The following is an 11811-nucleotide window of genomic DNA, read 5'->3' as shown; positions in this document are numbered from 1 at the left end:
TCTAGTATGTGGGGGGAGGGACTGGAAGGTCAGGAAATCTAGAATATAGTGGTGTTTTGTAATGCTTACAGATCTAGAATATTAGGGTCATTTTTTTTTCCAGGCCAGAGAATCCAGAATGCTCGTGTTTCTGGAATGCTGATCATTCTATTTTTATTTTATTTCATTTTTAAATTTTTATTATTTTCTTTATTTCTTTTTTTTTTTTTTTTTTTTGAGACAGGGTCTCTCTCTGTCACCCAGGTTGGAGTGCAGTGGTGTGATCTCGGCTCACTGCAAACTCCGCCTCCCAGGTTCGAGTGATCCTCCCGCCTTAGCCTCCTGAGTAGCTGGGATTACAGGCGTGCGCCACCATGCCTGGATAATTTTTGTATTCTTAGTAGAAATAGGGTTTCACTGTGTTGGCCAGGCTGGCCTCAAACTCCTGACCTCAAGTGATCTGCCCGCCCGCCTCGGCCTCCCGAAGTGCTGGGATTACAGGCGTAAGCCACCGCATCCAGCCTCATTCTAGAAATGAGAGAGAGAGAGAAACAGAGAGAGGAGAGAATTTGGGATGTCAGCAAATGTAGAACACTGAAGAGCTGGGTTTTTTTAAATGCTAGAGATAGTATTATCCTAGTATAGTATTAACTCTGTGTGTTTCCCAGGCTGTGCGTGAGAGGGCATGAAGGGAGGGGTGGAAGATTCTGGAATGCGGGGTGACTAGAACTCTGAGGGATTCTGAAGGGTTGAGATGAGTTAGGATCCAAGGGGTGACATAGACACGACCCTGGGAGATAGTGACACTGATAGGGGGGATTGGGAGCTGGGGACTCCAAATTCTAGGGGGAGGGCAGGCTAACGCCGGAAGTTGCAGTGGTGAGCCAGAGGCTGTTGCCTAGCAACAAGCATTGAAGATGCGCTGGATCCCGGACAGAAGGGAGAAATTTCAGCAGCGCCCCCAGCAAATGCTCCAGCCACAGGGTAGGAGGTGGTGAGGGGGGAAGCGGGCAGGGATATGCTGTCCTGCAGGGTCATGTGAGAAGGGGTCTTGGGGGTTATACAAAAACAGGGTCATGGAGTACAGTCATTGGGCAGAGCTGGGCTCTGGGACAGCCCAGGAACGGCTGTGAATGGAGTGTGAGTGCCGTCGTCACTGCCTCAGGGACTGTTTGTCCCTGGACAGTGCTGGACCCAGATTTCTGGGTGTCAGTGTGGGATGGAGACATGGATTGCTGTAGGTGGCAGTAACAGTGTATAGCCATGTGAGTCAGCCTGTGTGTCTCGTTGTAAGGGGGGTGAAGGGCTTCCCCGTCAGTCCTGCACACCCTCCTCGATTGGAAGAAGGAGCAGGAGTGCAGGGTGGGGGGTGCAACTAGATCAGTTGCCATTCTTGGTCTGGGGTGGGCTTTGTGGTCACGGGCGTGTGGCCTAGTACCCTGTGTGGGTGGAGCCTGTGATCCACGAGGTGGGGGCGGGGCTAACGCTACAGAACTGGAAACCTTAAGAATTCAACTGCTGTGCGATATGGGGCCTGGAATCCCAAAGCGAGGCAAACATGAAAGGGGTGGGCTTGGGATCCTACATGTGGTCACATCCCAATTTTCTGTGGGAAAGGGTGTGGCCTGGAACGCAGTGGAAAAAGAGGTGACTAGAGGCAGAGTGAAGCTCTGCGGGTGGTGCCTTTGGGAGAGAAGGGGTTTGTATTTCAGAGAATGTAGGGTGGAGCCTTGAATTTATAATGATCTCAAATAATTGATCCTTTCTCAAGGCCCTAGGCTTCAGGGATTCCAGGCTCACCATCTGCAAAAGCTTGCTCTCCAAAGCTCTGTGCCTCAGTGAACCCAGCCAGGCTCTGCCCATGACCCACAGACTCTGCTCCCAGGGGACTCCTGGCTCTGCTCCCTCCTGCACCCCACTTATAGCCACCCCCAGAGGCTATCAGACCCCCTTCCTTGCCTGAGTCATTGAATGCTCCCAAGAGCATTCAGTCTCAAGCTGGGCTTGAGACCCTGAGTTTGAAGGCTTGAAGCCTGGAACCCCGGTGTGGACGTGGTTTAAGGTCCCCTGTGGTTTGCAGCTCCTAGTGGTGGAGACTCTTAGGCAAGGAGGGGATCGGAACTCTCTTTTATATAAGTTTATGTATTTATTTATTATTGAGACAGGGTCTCACTCTATCGTCCAGGCTGGAGTGCAGTGCAGTGGTGCCATCTCAGCTCACTGCAGCCTCCACTTTCCAGGTTCAAGCGATCCTCCCACCTCACCCTCCCGAGTAGCTGGGACTACTGGCGCATGCCACCATACCCGGCTAATTTTTGGATTTTTAATAGAGATGGGGATTTTTAATAGAGTTGTATTATGTTGCCCAGGCTCGCCTCAAACTCCTGGACTCAAGAGATCCACTCACCTCGGCCTCCCAAAGTGCTGGGATTATAGGCCTGCGCCGGGGCGCCTAGCCGGAACTGGTAACTCTCTAAGGAGAAAGTCTGCAATTCTGGGTGGTGGGAGGCTGCTCTTGGGAGCATTAAAAGACTCAGGTAAGGAAGGGGGTCTGATACCCTCGGGGGGTGGTGATAAATGGTGTGCAGGAGGGAGCAGAGCCAGGAGTCCCCTGGGAGCAGAGTGTGTGGGTCAGGGGCAGAGCCTGGCTGGGTTCACTGAGGGACAGAGCTTCGGGGAGCAAGCTTTTGCAGATGGTGAGCCTGGAACCCCTGAAGCCTAGGGCCTTGAGAAGGGATCAATTCTTTGAAAAGATCCATTGTGAACTTGGGACCCTCAGAGGGGCAGGAGCTGGGACCTAGTGCAGGGTTGGTGCTCCATTCGCAGAATCCTGTCTCTCGCGTGGAAAGGGGTACGCGTGCGGGGGGCTTCCAGCTTCCACGCCAACGAGGGAGCTAAATTGTGACCCGGTTTTCCCAGAACTGGGAGCAGAGGGCTGAGGCCTGCCAGATGGAGTCCAGTTTAGGGGACCCTGCCCTCAACTCCCTCCCCGTAAGCACCCCTACGCCTGGGACCTCTGCTCCATGAGAAGGTTCACGGAGCCAGTACCCGAGTCTTAATTTCCCCCCACCGCGTGGGGAACTCGAGGTCCCCCGCGCCCCGCGTCCGGCACCTGTCCCTGCTGCCTCCTGATTGGCCGCACGGCGAGCGCTGGCGGCGCCCGGCTGTGATTGGCGGGAAGTTCACGGCCCTTGGCTGGACGGTGGAGAAAGTGAGTCGGCCTCCGGCGGGGGTGGGGGCGGGGACAGGGGCGGGGCCGCGGCGAGCCGGACTCGCTGGACAGACCGCCCGCCCGGAGCGGGACTCGGCGCCCGACACGATGCGGAGGCCTGGCACCAGCGGCCGCCGCCCCCTCCTGCTGGTGCTGCTGCTGCCGCTCTTCGCAGCCGCCGCCTCCGCCGCCAGCCCCAGCCCCAGCCTCAGCCAGGTCGTCGAGGTCGCAGGGGTCCCCAGCCGCCTGGCCAGGTAAGCCCCGCTGCGGCCCCTGCTTCCTTGTGCCCCTTCCACCCAATAAGTCTGGTGGTCCACGGGGACCAGGGCTTTCGGATTTAAAGGAAATCGAACCCACTGTTCGATTCGGAGATACAAGGAGGGCTCTTGGATTTATTAGGCGCCCCCAATTTGTAGAGGTTAGATTCGGGGAGTACTGAGATTTTTAGGGGAAAGGGTCCCCTTTATTGTGGTGGAGAAGGCTGTCTCCAGAGAATCCCGGGTTTTTTTTCGAGGAAAGATCTCTAGTTTATTGAGGCGGGGGAGGGGGTGGTGGCCTGAGCTCTCCTAGAATGATAGAGACGTGTGGGGTCTTCGAGCTAGGATGGAGCTCCCCAAGTTTTTGGGCGCATAGGAGGAAAAGTGTTGGGGGATTCTGGAGGGACTTTATGAGGCCGCTGAGTTGTCCTGGTTTTCTAGGATTTGGGGGCTCTGTGTTCATGAAAAGGGACTTTTGGGTTTTTCGAACTGGTCAGGAAGACGTAGACTCTTGGGTTGATGGCGGAGGGGCTTGTGGGGAGTTGGGTGGGGTGGAGAAGTCCTCAGGCTTCAGAACGGTTGGGGATGCTCAAGTTTCCTAGAATTAGAAAACTCCGGGATTGAATGAGGCTCCAGTGATTTCACCGCGAGAGATCCAGGATTCCCTATAGATCTGGGGGCTGTAGGCGCCCTTCCTGTCTGCGGGTGACGGAACTGAAGGAAGCCGCCTGCCCAGCACCCCCACCCACCCTCCTCGCCTGGCGGCCCAGCGCTCCGTTACAAAGGCCCCGGGCTCCGCTCCCGCCTGGGTCTCTGCGAATGCGTTTAGTAACCCGAGCCGCGGCGGGGGCGGGGCCGGGAAGGGGTTAACCTGGAGAAAAGGCGGGAGGGATGACGGCAGGATCGGGGATCCCCGAGGCTCCCCGCCAGATGGCCTCATCCTCCACTCGGCCCCACCCACCTGAGAGGGGCCTAAGCGCTAGATACCCCCTTCTCTGCAGCCCCCCACTGCTCTCCTCTCGGGGTCTGGGCGTGCGCCCTAATCTCTAGCCCCCCCTTAGCCTGGGGATAATGGACTTGTCTGGGGGGCCCCTTCGTTGCGACGCACTTGAACCGGAGCTGGAAGCTCCGCCACTGAGACCCTCTGGGCTCGGAGATGTCTCCAAGAACGGCACATTTCTCCTGGTCAGACGGGAAACTGAGGCCCAAAGACCAAGAAACGCTGGCTTATGGACACACATCGTGGAAGGGCAAGAAGGGGCTAGAATTCAGGCTCTGGGATTCTCGGTCCTGGACTGTGACTCCTGTATCCCCTCCACCTCAGCACCCTGCTGGACCCACAGTCAGAGGGAAGAGCCTTCCCTCCCCAGCTGCCGAGGCCTTTGAAAATGGCGCCACCTGTCGGCCAGGCTCAGGATGGCGTCTGAGTCCCGGACCGTGATGTGCGGGAGGGCGGGGTTCTAGACTCCCAGACAGTCCCGGCTTAGAAATGCATAGAAATCGAGTCTTTCTGTTTTTGTTTTTAAGTCACTTTTAAAAGGCTTTAAAATAACGTATTTTTTTCAATAAAACCTTACTGCCAAAACTTCTTCATAAGACAAATGTACGGTTTCTGTGCCCTTCAGCCCGAAGTCTAAGCCAATTTGCCTCCCATTGTACAGATGGAGAAACTGAGGCATGGGGAGAAGAACCTCAAGTTAGTCATATACCTGTTGCAAGCCCCCTCAGGATTCGTCTTGGTTTCCCCTCCCCCGATTGCCCTCCTTTGCAGAGTTCTGGGGTGCTAAGGGCTTGAGTGACTTCCACCCCACTATTTATAGCGTTGCTGCTTGTCGCTGCTGCCCAGGCCAGACGTCTAGGAGGAGCCGCTGCATCCAAGGTGGGTTCTGGAAGATGGAATATGAGTAGGGGGCAAAAGGGAGTAGGAGGAGAGGGCCAGGGAGCTCCCTCCCCATCCCGCCCCTCATCCCAGTGGGAGAGCTGAATGCATTTGGTAGAGAAGTACTTGGTCCCCTCCTTCCCCACTTAGTCCCTGGCTGTCTCCGAAGCCTCCTGCAGGGTCCGAAACTGCCAGCCCAGAAAGTGTGCAGGCCCCCAGCAGTGCCTGAACCCAGTGCCTGCAGTGCCCAGTCCCAGCCCCAGCGTGAGGAAGAGACAGGTGTCCCTGAACTGGCAGCCACTGACGTGAGTGGGCAGTCCCTCCCCTACCAAATCCTCCCTCAGGAACTCCCAGCTTTGCCCCCGTTTCTCTCCCCCTCCCTCCCCCACTCCCTCCTCTCTCTCCCCCTTCCCTCCCCGCTCTTTCTTTTGCTATCAGCCTGTCTGTCTGTTTCTATTTCATCCCTTCCCTGCCTATCTCAGGCTCTTTCCATCTCTGCATTATTTCTGTCCCTTTCTGTTTCTTTCTAGTTACCTGTCTCTTTTCCTCTCTCTGTTTCTCCCTGCGTCTCACTGCCTGTCTCTATGTCTAAGTCTCTCTCCCACTTCTCTCTTCTCTCCCCCACCCCCATCATCTCTCTTTTTCTCAGGGTCTTTGTTTTTCTCCCACTAGAGGCCTGGTCCCCATAAATGGGTGTTGTGGGGGGAGGGCTGGGCAGAGTCGCTACTGAAAGACATTTTCCTGGCATGGAGGCCCTTTGGTGGGGAGGTCAGCTTAACTCGGTGACAGCAGCTTTTCCGTCCTCTCCCACCCAGGCTGCAGGAGGCCAGAGCTCTACTGAAGCGGCGGCGGCCCCGGGGGCCTGGGGGCCGGGGACTACTGAGAAGGAGGCCCCCACAGCGTGCCCCCGCTGGCAAGGCCCCGGGTAAGCACATCCGCCTTTCCTCTGCCTGGGGCGAGGGGGGTTCCGGGCCAGATAAAGCCGTCTGGTTCCCACGGTCCAGCCGCCGCCTCCCCCCCGCCCCCGTTGTAGCTCAGCCCCCACCCCCAGGATGAGGCCCCCTCTAGGGACCCCAGCGTCCGGCCCTGCGAGGTGAGCCCAGGACAGGACCAGACGCAGGCCAGAGGCACTGACCCGCGGGGGTGGGGCCGGGAAGCCAGGCGTCCGGGCTCCCCGCAGCCGAAGAGGGAGGGCGCTGGCCCGGCAGAAAGCTCCGCGGAACCAGCCCAGACAACAAAAGCGATTGTGCGGGTTGGCGCCTGCCTGGGCACCGAATGCTCAAGATTGCGGGGCGGCTGGGGGCCAAAGGCCTCCTCCTGTTTCCCGAATCCTCCCCCTGCCCTCCTCCCACTCCAGCTCTTGACCCCTATTCTAGAATACCCCTCATCTCAAACACCCTCAAAACCCTCCTCTTGCTGTGGCCTTCAGTTCAGATGTGACCCCTCCCCCTAAAGTCTTCCAGATGTGAGCCTCGGGCCAGATGTTAGTACCCCCGCCCACAGTCTCCCTTTATCCATTGTGACTTCTCCCACCAGGTGTGGGGTTCTGGCCAGATGTGGCTGTATCTTTGGATGTATACCTCCCCGCCCCAGCCTCCTGCCCAGGATCTAGATGCCCAATTCCTTTATGTGCCCAGGTGCAGAGACCCTTCTCCCATCCCTCAGATATCCCACCTGACTGCCCAGATGTGACATGATAGCCCCCATCAAGATGAAGCCCCTTTCTCTGTGCCCAGGGCAGAAGAGGATCAACTTTTAGCTGTCTCCCCAAATGCGGCCCCCACTACTCTTAATGGATTTCCTCTTTATGGATTCAGCTCTGTCTGGGGGGAAACCCGCCCGCCCCCACCTGTTCCCTTCCCCGCCGCTCCCCTACAGGCCTGGTCCACTTGTTGGTGCGCGGATGGGGACAGAGGGGGCGCCCCGCTCACCCCTGCGAGTCTAGCGCCCAGCCTGCGAGCTTCTGGCTAAGCGCCCAGCCCCACGCGCCCCCGCGCGGCCGCCGGGGAGGGAGTGGTGGGGAGGGGGGGCCTGAGCGGGGGCGCGGCCGCCCTCCCCCGCGGGCGGGCGGGCGGGCGCGGCCGGGCCCCTCGGGCGGGCTGGGGCGGCGGCGCGGCGGAGCGCGGCGCTGCAGCCATGGCGGGCGGCGTGCGGCTGCTCTGGGTGTCGCTATTGGTGCTGCTGGCGCAGCTAGGGCCGCAGCCCGGACTGGGCCGGCCCGGAGAGCGTCTCCGCGTGCGGTTCACCCCGGTCGTGTGCGGCCTGCGCTGCATCCATGGGCCGACCGGCTCCCGCTGTACCCCGACCTGCGCGCCCCGCAACGCCACCAGCGTGGACAGCGGCGCGCCCGGCGGGGCGGCCCCGGGGGGACCCGGCTTCCGCGCCTGTGAGTGCGGGGTGGTGGTCCCAAGAGAGCGACTCCCGGGGGGAGGAGGATCCCTGGGGATGGAGGAGACAGTCCTCCAGGGAGAGGGAGCCCAGATTCCATATGCAACAGTGCAAGGGAATCGCAGGGGCTATTTGAGGAAGGGGGCCCCTGGCTTTTGGGGTTGGGTCCTGAGGGCTCCGATTTTGCAAGCAATGAGGGTTCTTAGGGGCCTGTGATGTCCCACGTGAGAGAATTGGCGCCAGCTTTCATGCTTTGAGTCAAAATGGGGATCTCAGAATTGAGGGGCCTGAGAACTTTTGGGAGGGGGACTCGAATTCTGAGACGCTGAGTAAGGAGTCTCCAGGGACCAAGCAAGAGTCTCACGGCTGCATGGGGGACGTATCAGTTTCTGTGTCTTTGGGTGGGAAGGTTCCGTATGGGAATGCCTGTGAGGTGGGGCACTGGAGAGAAGAAAGTTGATCCGAAGAGCTAAGAGGGAGAGGGGACAGAGAAGGGGGTTTTGTGTGTGTGTCTGGGGGGGGTGTCTCCGCAGGACTTGAGTTGCGGGGGTCCCACGTGCGAGAGAAATTAAGATAAGAGGCTTTAAGGAAGGGGCGCCCCCTGGGGGCGGAGGGGACAGGAGGTGTATGCATCAGGCACTCCTAGAGATGGGGAGCCTTGGGGGTTCAGGTGAGGTGGGGAGGGCGCGCCACCTGTTGTTCCAGGATGCAAAAGTGGGCAGACTCTCTGGGATCGGGGCCTCCCTGCCCCCTACCCCGCAGACCCTATGGAATTGGGGAGTGGGGGCCCCTGTCGCGGAGAACTCGCCCAACCTGGCCCCCAGCCAGCCCAGCCCGGCCGGCGTGAGCTCATCTCCCGCCTGAGCCCCCGCCCGCTGCCACTCCCTCTCTCCTCCCCTTCCTCCCTCTTTCTTTCACTCTTTCCCGGCCCGGCCCCAATGTGCCTGTGCCAGGCGCCATGCCCAGGCGGGTGCCAAGCCCCTGGGGGTGCAAGGAGTGGCATGTGAAGTGGAGGCTGACCTCAGAGGGACCCCTATGTCCTCAACTCCCCGCTCTGCCAGGGCTGTGGGGCATGACATTGGCTGTGCCCATCTAGCGGCCCACCCTGGGTGTAGGCACCCCCAGGGAGCTGGCCTAGGGGCCTGCACTCAGGCCAAGAGAAGGCAGATAAATGCCTCTGGAGTCTGGGAAATGCCCTCAGACCTGGCTGGTTTCCCACCATTTTGCAATTCTGATTCCTAGTTAAGCCTCTTCTAGGCCCCACTACTCAATTAAAAGCCCCTATTAGACCACCCTGGAGTCGTGGGCCCACACTCCTACCTAAGGGAGCCCAGAGTTTTTGCTACTAGGCCCTAGGCCCCCTCTCCACCCCGGCAACAGACTTTAGAGACCACTCCTCCAGTGAAGTTCCCTCTCATTCTTCCCTCCCACCTCCCAAACTGTGCCTTTCCCTAGAGAACTCTGTAGTATTGTCCAGAAGTCCTGCTCTTCTAGCTCACCCCCTTCCCCAGGAACTTCTGATCCCATTTATCTTCAGAGAACCCCAGGGTTGGTCTTGATAGGTGGATTCTCCCAAGAGGACTCCAGACACTGTGCTCCTCACAGGCAGCCATTAATAAAAAGCCTTTGGCACCTAATCCTTAGCTGGGAGGGGAGGGGATTCCACATAGGGTCTCAGCCAATTGAGCCTCTTAAGTGCGGATAACTTCCAGGAATTCCACTTCACTATCTAAACCCTGCTTTCAGCACCCTCAAACTGGTTGTCTACTAGGCGGCACTAAAGTCCTGTTTTCTAGGTAACTGTCCACAAAAGGACTCCTGCTGAAAGGCCACCTCAGTTTCCTCCGAGCTAGGTTCCTCCATCCCAGAAACCTCCAGCTGACTTTGAACTCGAGAGGACGGCCCTTTAGTCGATCTCCTCCCAGGACTCCAGTCCCTTTATCCTTCTAAATGGAGGTGGCTCTCCGTGCCCTTTCCTCTCTACAGTTGTGGCTCAGAATCCCACACGCGCCTCCCCCGGCCGTCTGCCTCCTCCCTCCCCTCCGCACAGCTGTCTCCAGCTGTTCTCTGCAGCCCCGGGAGAGAGAGGGAGGGGGTGCCCTCGCAGGACAGTCCGGCCTCCTTTGGCTCAAAGGTCCCGGGGCTCCCCAAGGGTCCGGAATGCGGAGCCTCCGCCCTGCCCCCGCCGCACCTCTCTCTTTGTTTACCCCGCCGCACAGCTGGCAGTGCCCCGCCCAGAGGTGGCCTGGGGCCCAGCGAGGGCGCGCAGAGGGGAGTGGAGGCGCGTTCCCGCTCTTGGGCCCGCCCCGGTGCTACTGGAGGCGGTAAGGCAGAGCTAGAACTCTAAAGCCCCAGCCAGAAAGAAGTTGGGCGGAGACAAAGTGCGGTGGGCGGAACTAGTGCACCCGGACGGCCTGGAGGTGGGGTGGGAGGGGCGTGAACTAGTGTGCCGGGCGAATCAGAGTGCGGAAAAGGGAGGTGGGAGGGGCTAGAGGCGGCAGGTTAAGCTCCTGGATAGGCAGGGTTTAGAATCCCGCGGGTAGAAGGTAATGTGAGAGGGGCTAGAAAGGGGGCAGAGCCAGGGGCCTGGGATGGGACTTCGTGGACCTAGCAGAGGGAGTGTGGGCGGGCATAGAATGCGAAGGAGACAGAGTTGGGCGGGGAGTTATGCCAGGGAGTGGTTAAAATGTGGTTTGAGTCAATGGAAGGGATCAGCATCGGGTGGGGTCAGCGCCATCTGGGTTGGTCTGGAACCCCGTGGACTCAACCAGAAAGTGGGATCAGAAAGGTTGACATGAAAGTGAATAAACAGCCTGAGGGCTGGCCGGCCTCACGCCTGTAATCCCAGCATTTTGGGAGGCTAAGGCAGGAGGATTGCCTGAGCCCAGGACTCCAAGACCAGCCTGGCCAACATAGTGAGACCCCGCCTCTACAAAATTTTTAAAAAACATAACCCGATGTGGTGCACGCCTGTCGTCTCAGCTACTTAGGAGGCTGAGGTGGGAGGATCACTTCAGCTTAGGAGGTCGAGGCTGCAGAGCCTTGATCATGGCACTGCATTCTAGCCTGGGCAATAGAGCGAGATCCTGCGGACTTAGTGGGTGGTGCTGTACCTCTGATGGCTGAACGACTGGACTGGGCCAATGCTAATGCCAGAACTAGGGCGGGGCCACATGACAGCTGAGGGCAGATCGACTTAGAAATGAATGATATTGAGGGAGTAGGAACTTCGCTGGCCCCAGGGGAACATACCAGGAATGGTGGCGCCCCTGAGTGTCTTTGTTCTTCTCCCAGTCCTGTGTCCCTTAATCTGTCACAATGGCGGTGTGTGCGTGAAGCCTGACCGCTGCCTCTGTCCCCCGGACTTCGCTGGCAAGTTCTGCCAGTTGCACTCCTCGGGCGCCCGGCCCCCGGCCCCGGCTATACCAGGACTCACCCGCTCCGTGTACACTATGCCACTGGCCAACCACCGCGACGACGAGCACGGTGAGGAAAGTGTGGCCAGAGTCCCCTCCGACCCCTCTGTCAAGCATTTCACTGTGCCCCTGACCCCCAACTTTCCCGCCTTCCCCAACACCTTTGCCCAACTCGCCCTCCCCCGCTTGTCTAGCCCCAGCCCGTAAGAACCCGTGTAGAAATCCCTTTGCCCGGCCGTGCCTCCCCTAGGCGTGGCATCTATGGTGAGCGTCCACGTGGAGCACCCGCAGGAGGCGTCGGTGGTGGTGCACCAGGTGGAGCGTGTGTCTGGCCCTTGGGAGGAGGCGGACGCCGAGGCGGTGGCGCGGGCGGAAGCGGCGGCGCGGGCGGAGGCAGCAGCGCCCTACACGGTGTTGGCACAGAGCGCGCCGCGGGAAGACGGCTACTCGGACGCCTCGGGCTTCGGTTACTGCTTTCGGGAGCTGCGCGGAGGCGAAGTGAGAGGAGGCCGGTGGGGAGGGACCCGGAGCGTGCCTCCGCGCGGGGGCGCGCTCACCCAACACTTCCCCGCAGTGCGCGTCCCCGCTGCCCGGGCTCCGGACGCAGGAGGTCTGCTGCCGAGGGGCCGGCTTGGCCTGGGGCGTTCACGACTGTCAGCTGTGCTCCGAGCGCCTGGGTAA

The 11811-nt window shown here is 59.4% G+C and overlaps 1 protein-coding gene across 10 annotated transcripts in view; it reads left to right on the top strand.

The window, feature by feature from the left end:
- The first annotated feature begins 3283 nt into the window (after nucleotides 1–3283).
- LTBP4 (latent transforming growth factor beta binding protein 4) overlaps nucleotides 3284–11811 on the top strand; it is a 33670-nt gene continuing 25142 nt past the window's right edge. For 7 of the 10 annotated variants that reach the window (XM_033224954.1, XM_033224959.1, XM_033224960.1 and 4 more), the window contains exons 1-7: nucleotides 3284–3444; nucleotides 5268–5326; nucleotides 5496–5631; nucleotides 6142–6251; nucleotides 11009–11200; nucleotides 11381–11628; nucleotides 11705–11807. In XM_033224954.1, coding sequence (XP_033080845.1) covers nucleotides 3299–3444; nucleotides 5268–5326; nucleotides 5496–5631; nucleotides 6142–6251; nucleotides 11009–11200; nucleotides 11381–11628; nucleotides 11705–11807 — 994 coding nt within the window. In that variant the 5' untranslated portion in view covers nucleotides 3284–3298. Of the gene's footprint in view, nucleotides 3445–5267; nucleotides 5327–5495; nucleotides 5632–6141; nucleotides 6252–7416; nucleotides 7713–11008; nucleotides 11201–11380; nucleotides 11629–11704; nucleotides 11808–11811 lie in introns of those variants that run through there. The other 3 variants (XM_033224958.1, XM_033224957.1, XM_033224952.1) reach the window with 2 other exon arrangements.

Source organism: Trachypithecus francoisi, unplaced genomic scaffold (assembly GCF_009764315.1).
Source record: "Trachypithecus francoisi isolate TF-2019V2 unplaced genomic scaffold, Tfra_2.0 Lachesis_group12, whole genome shotgun sequence".
NCBI classification, from domain to species: Eukaryota; Metazoa; Chordata; class Mammalia; order Primates; family Cercopithecidae; genus Trachypithecus; species Trachypithecus francoisi.
Note: the sequence above shows the minus strand (reverse complement) of the source record. Positions and strands in the feature narration are given on the sequence as shown.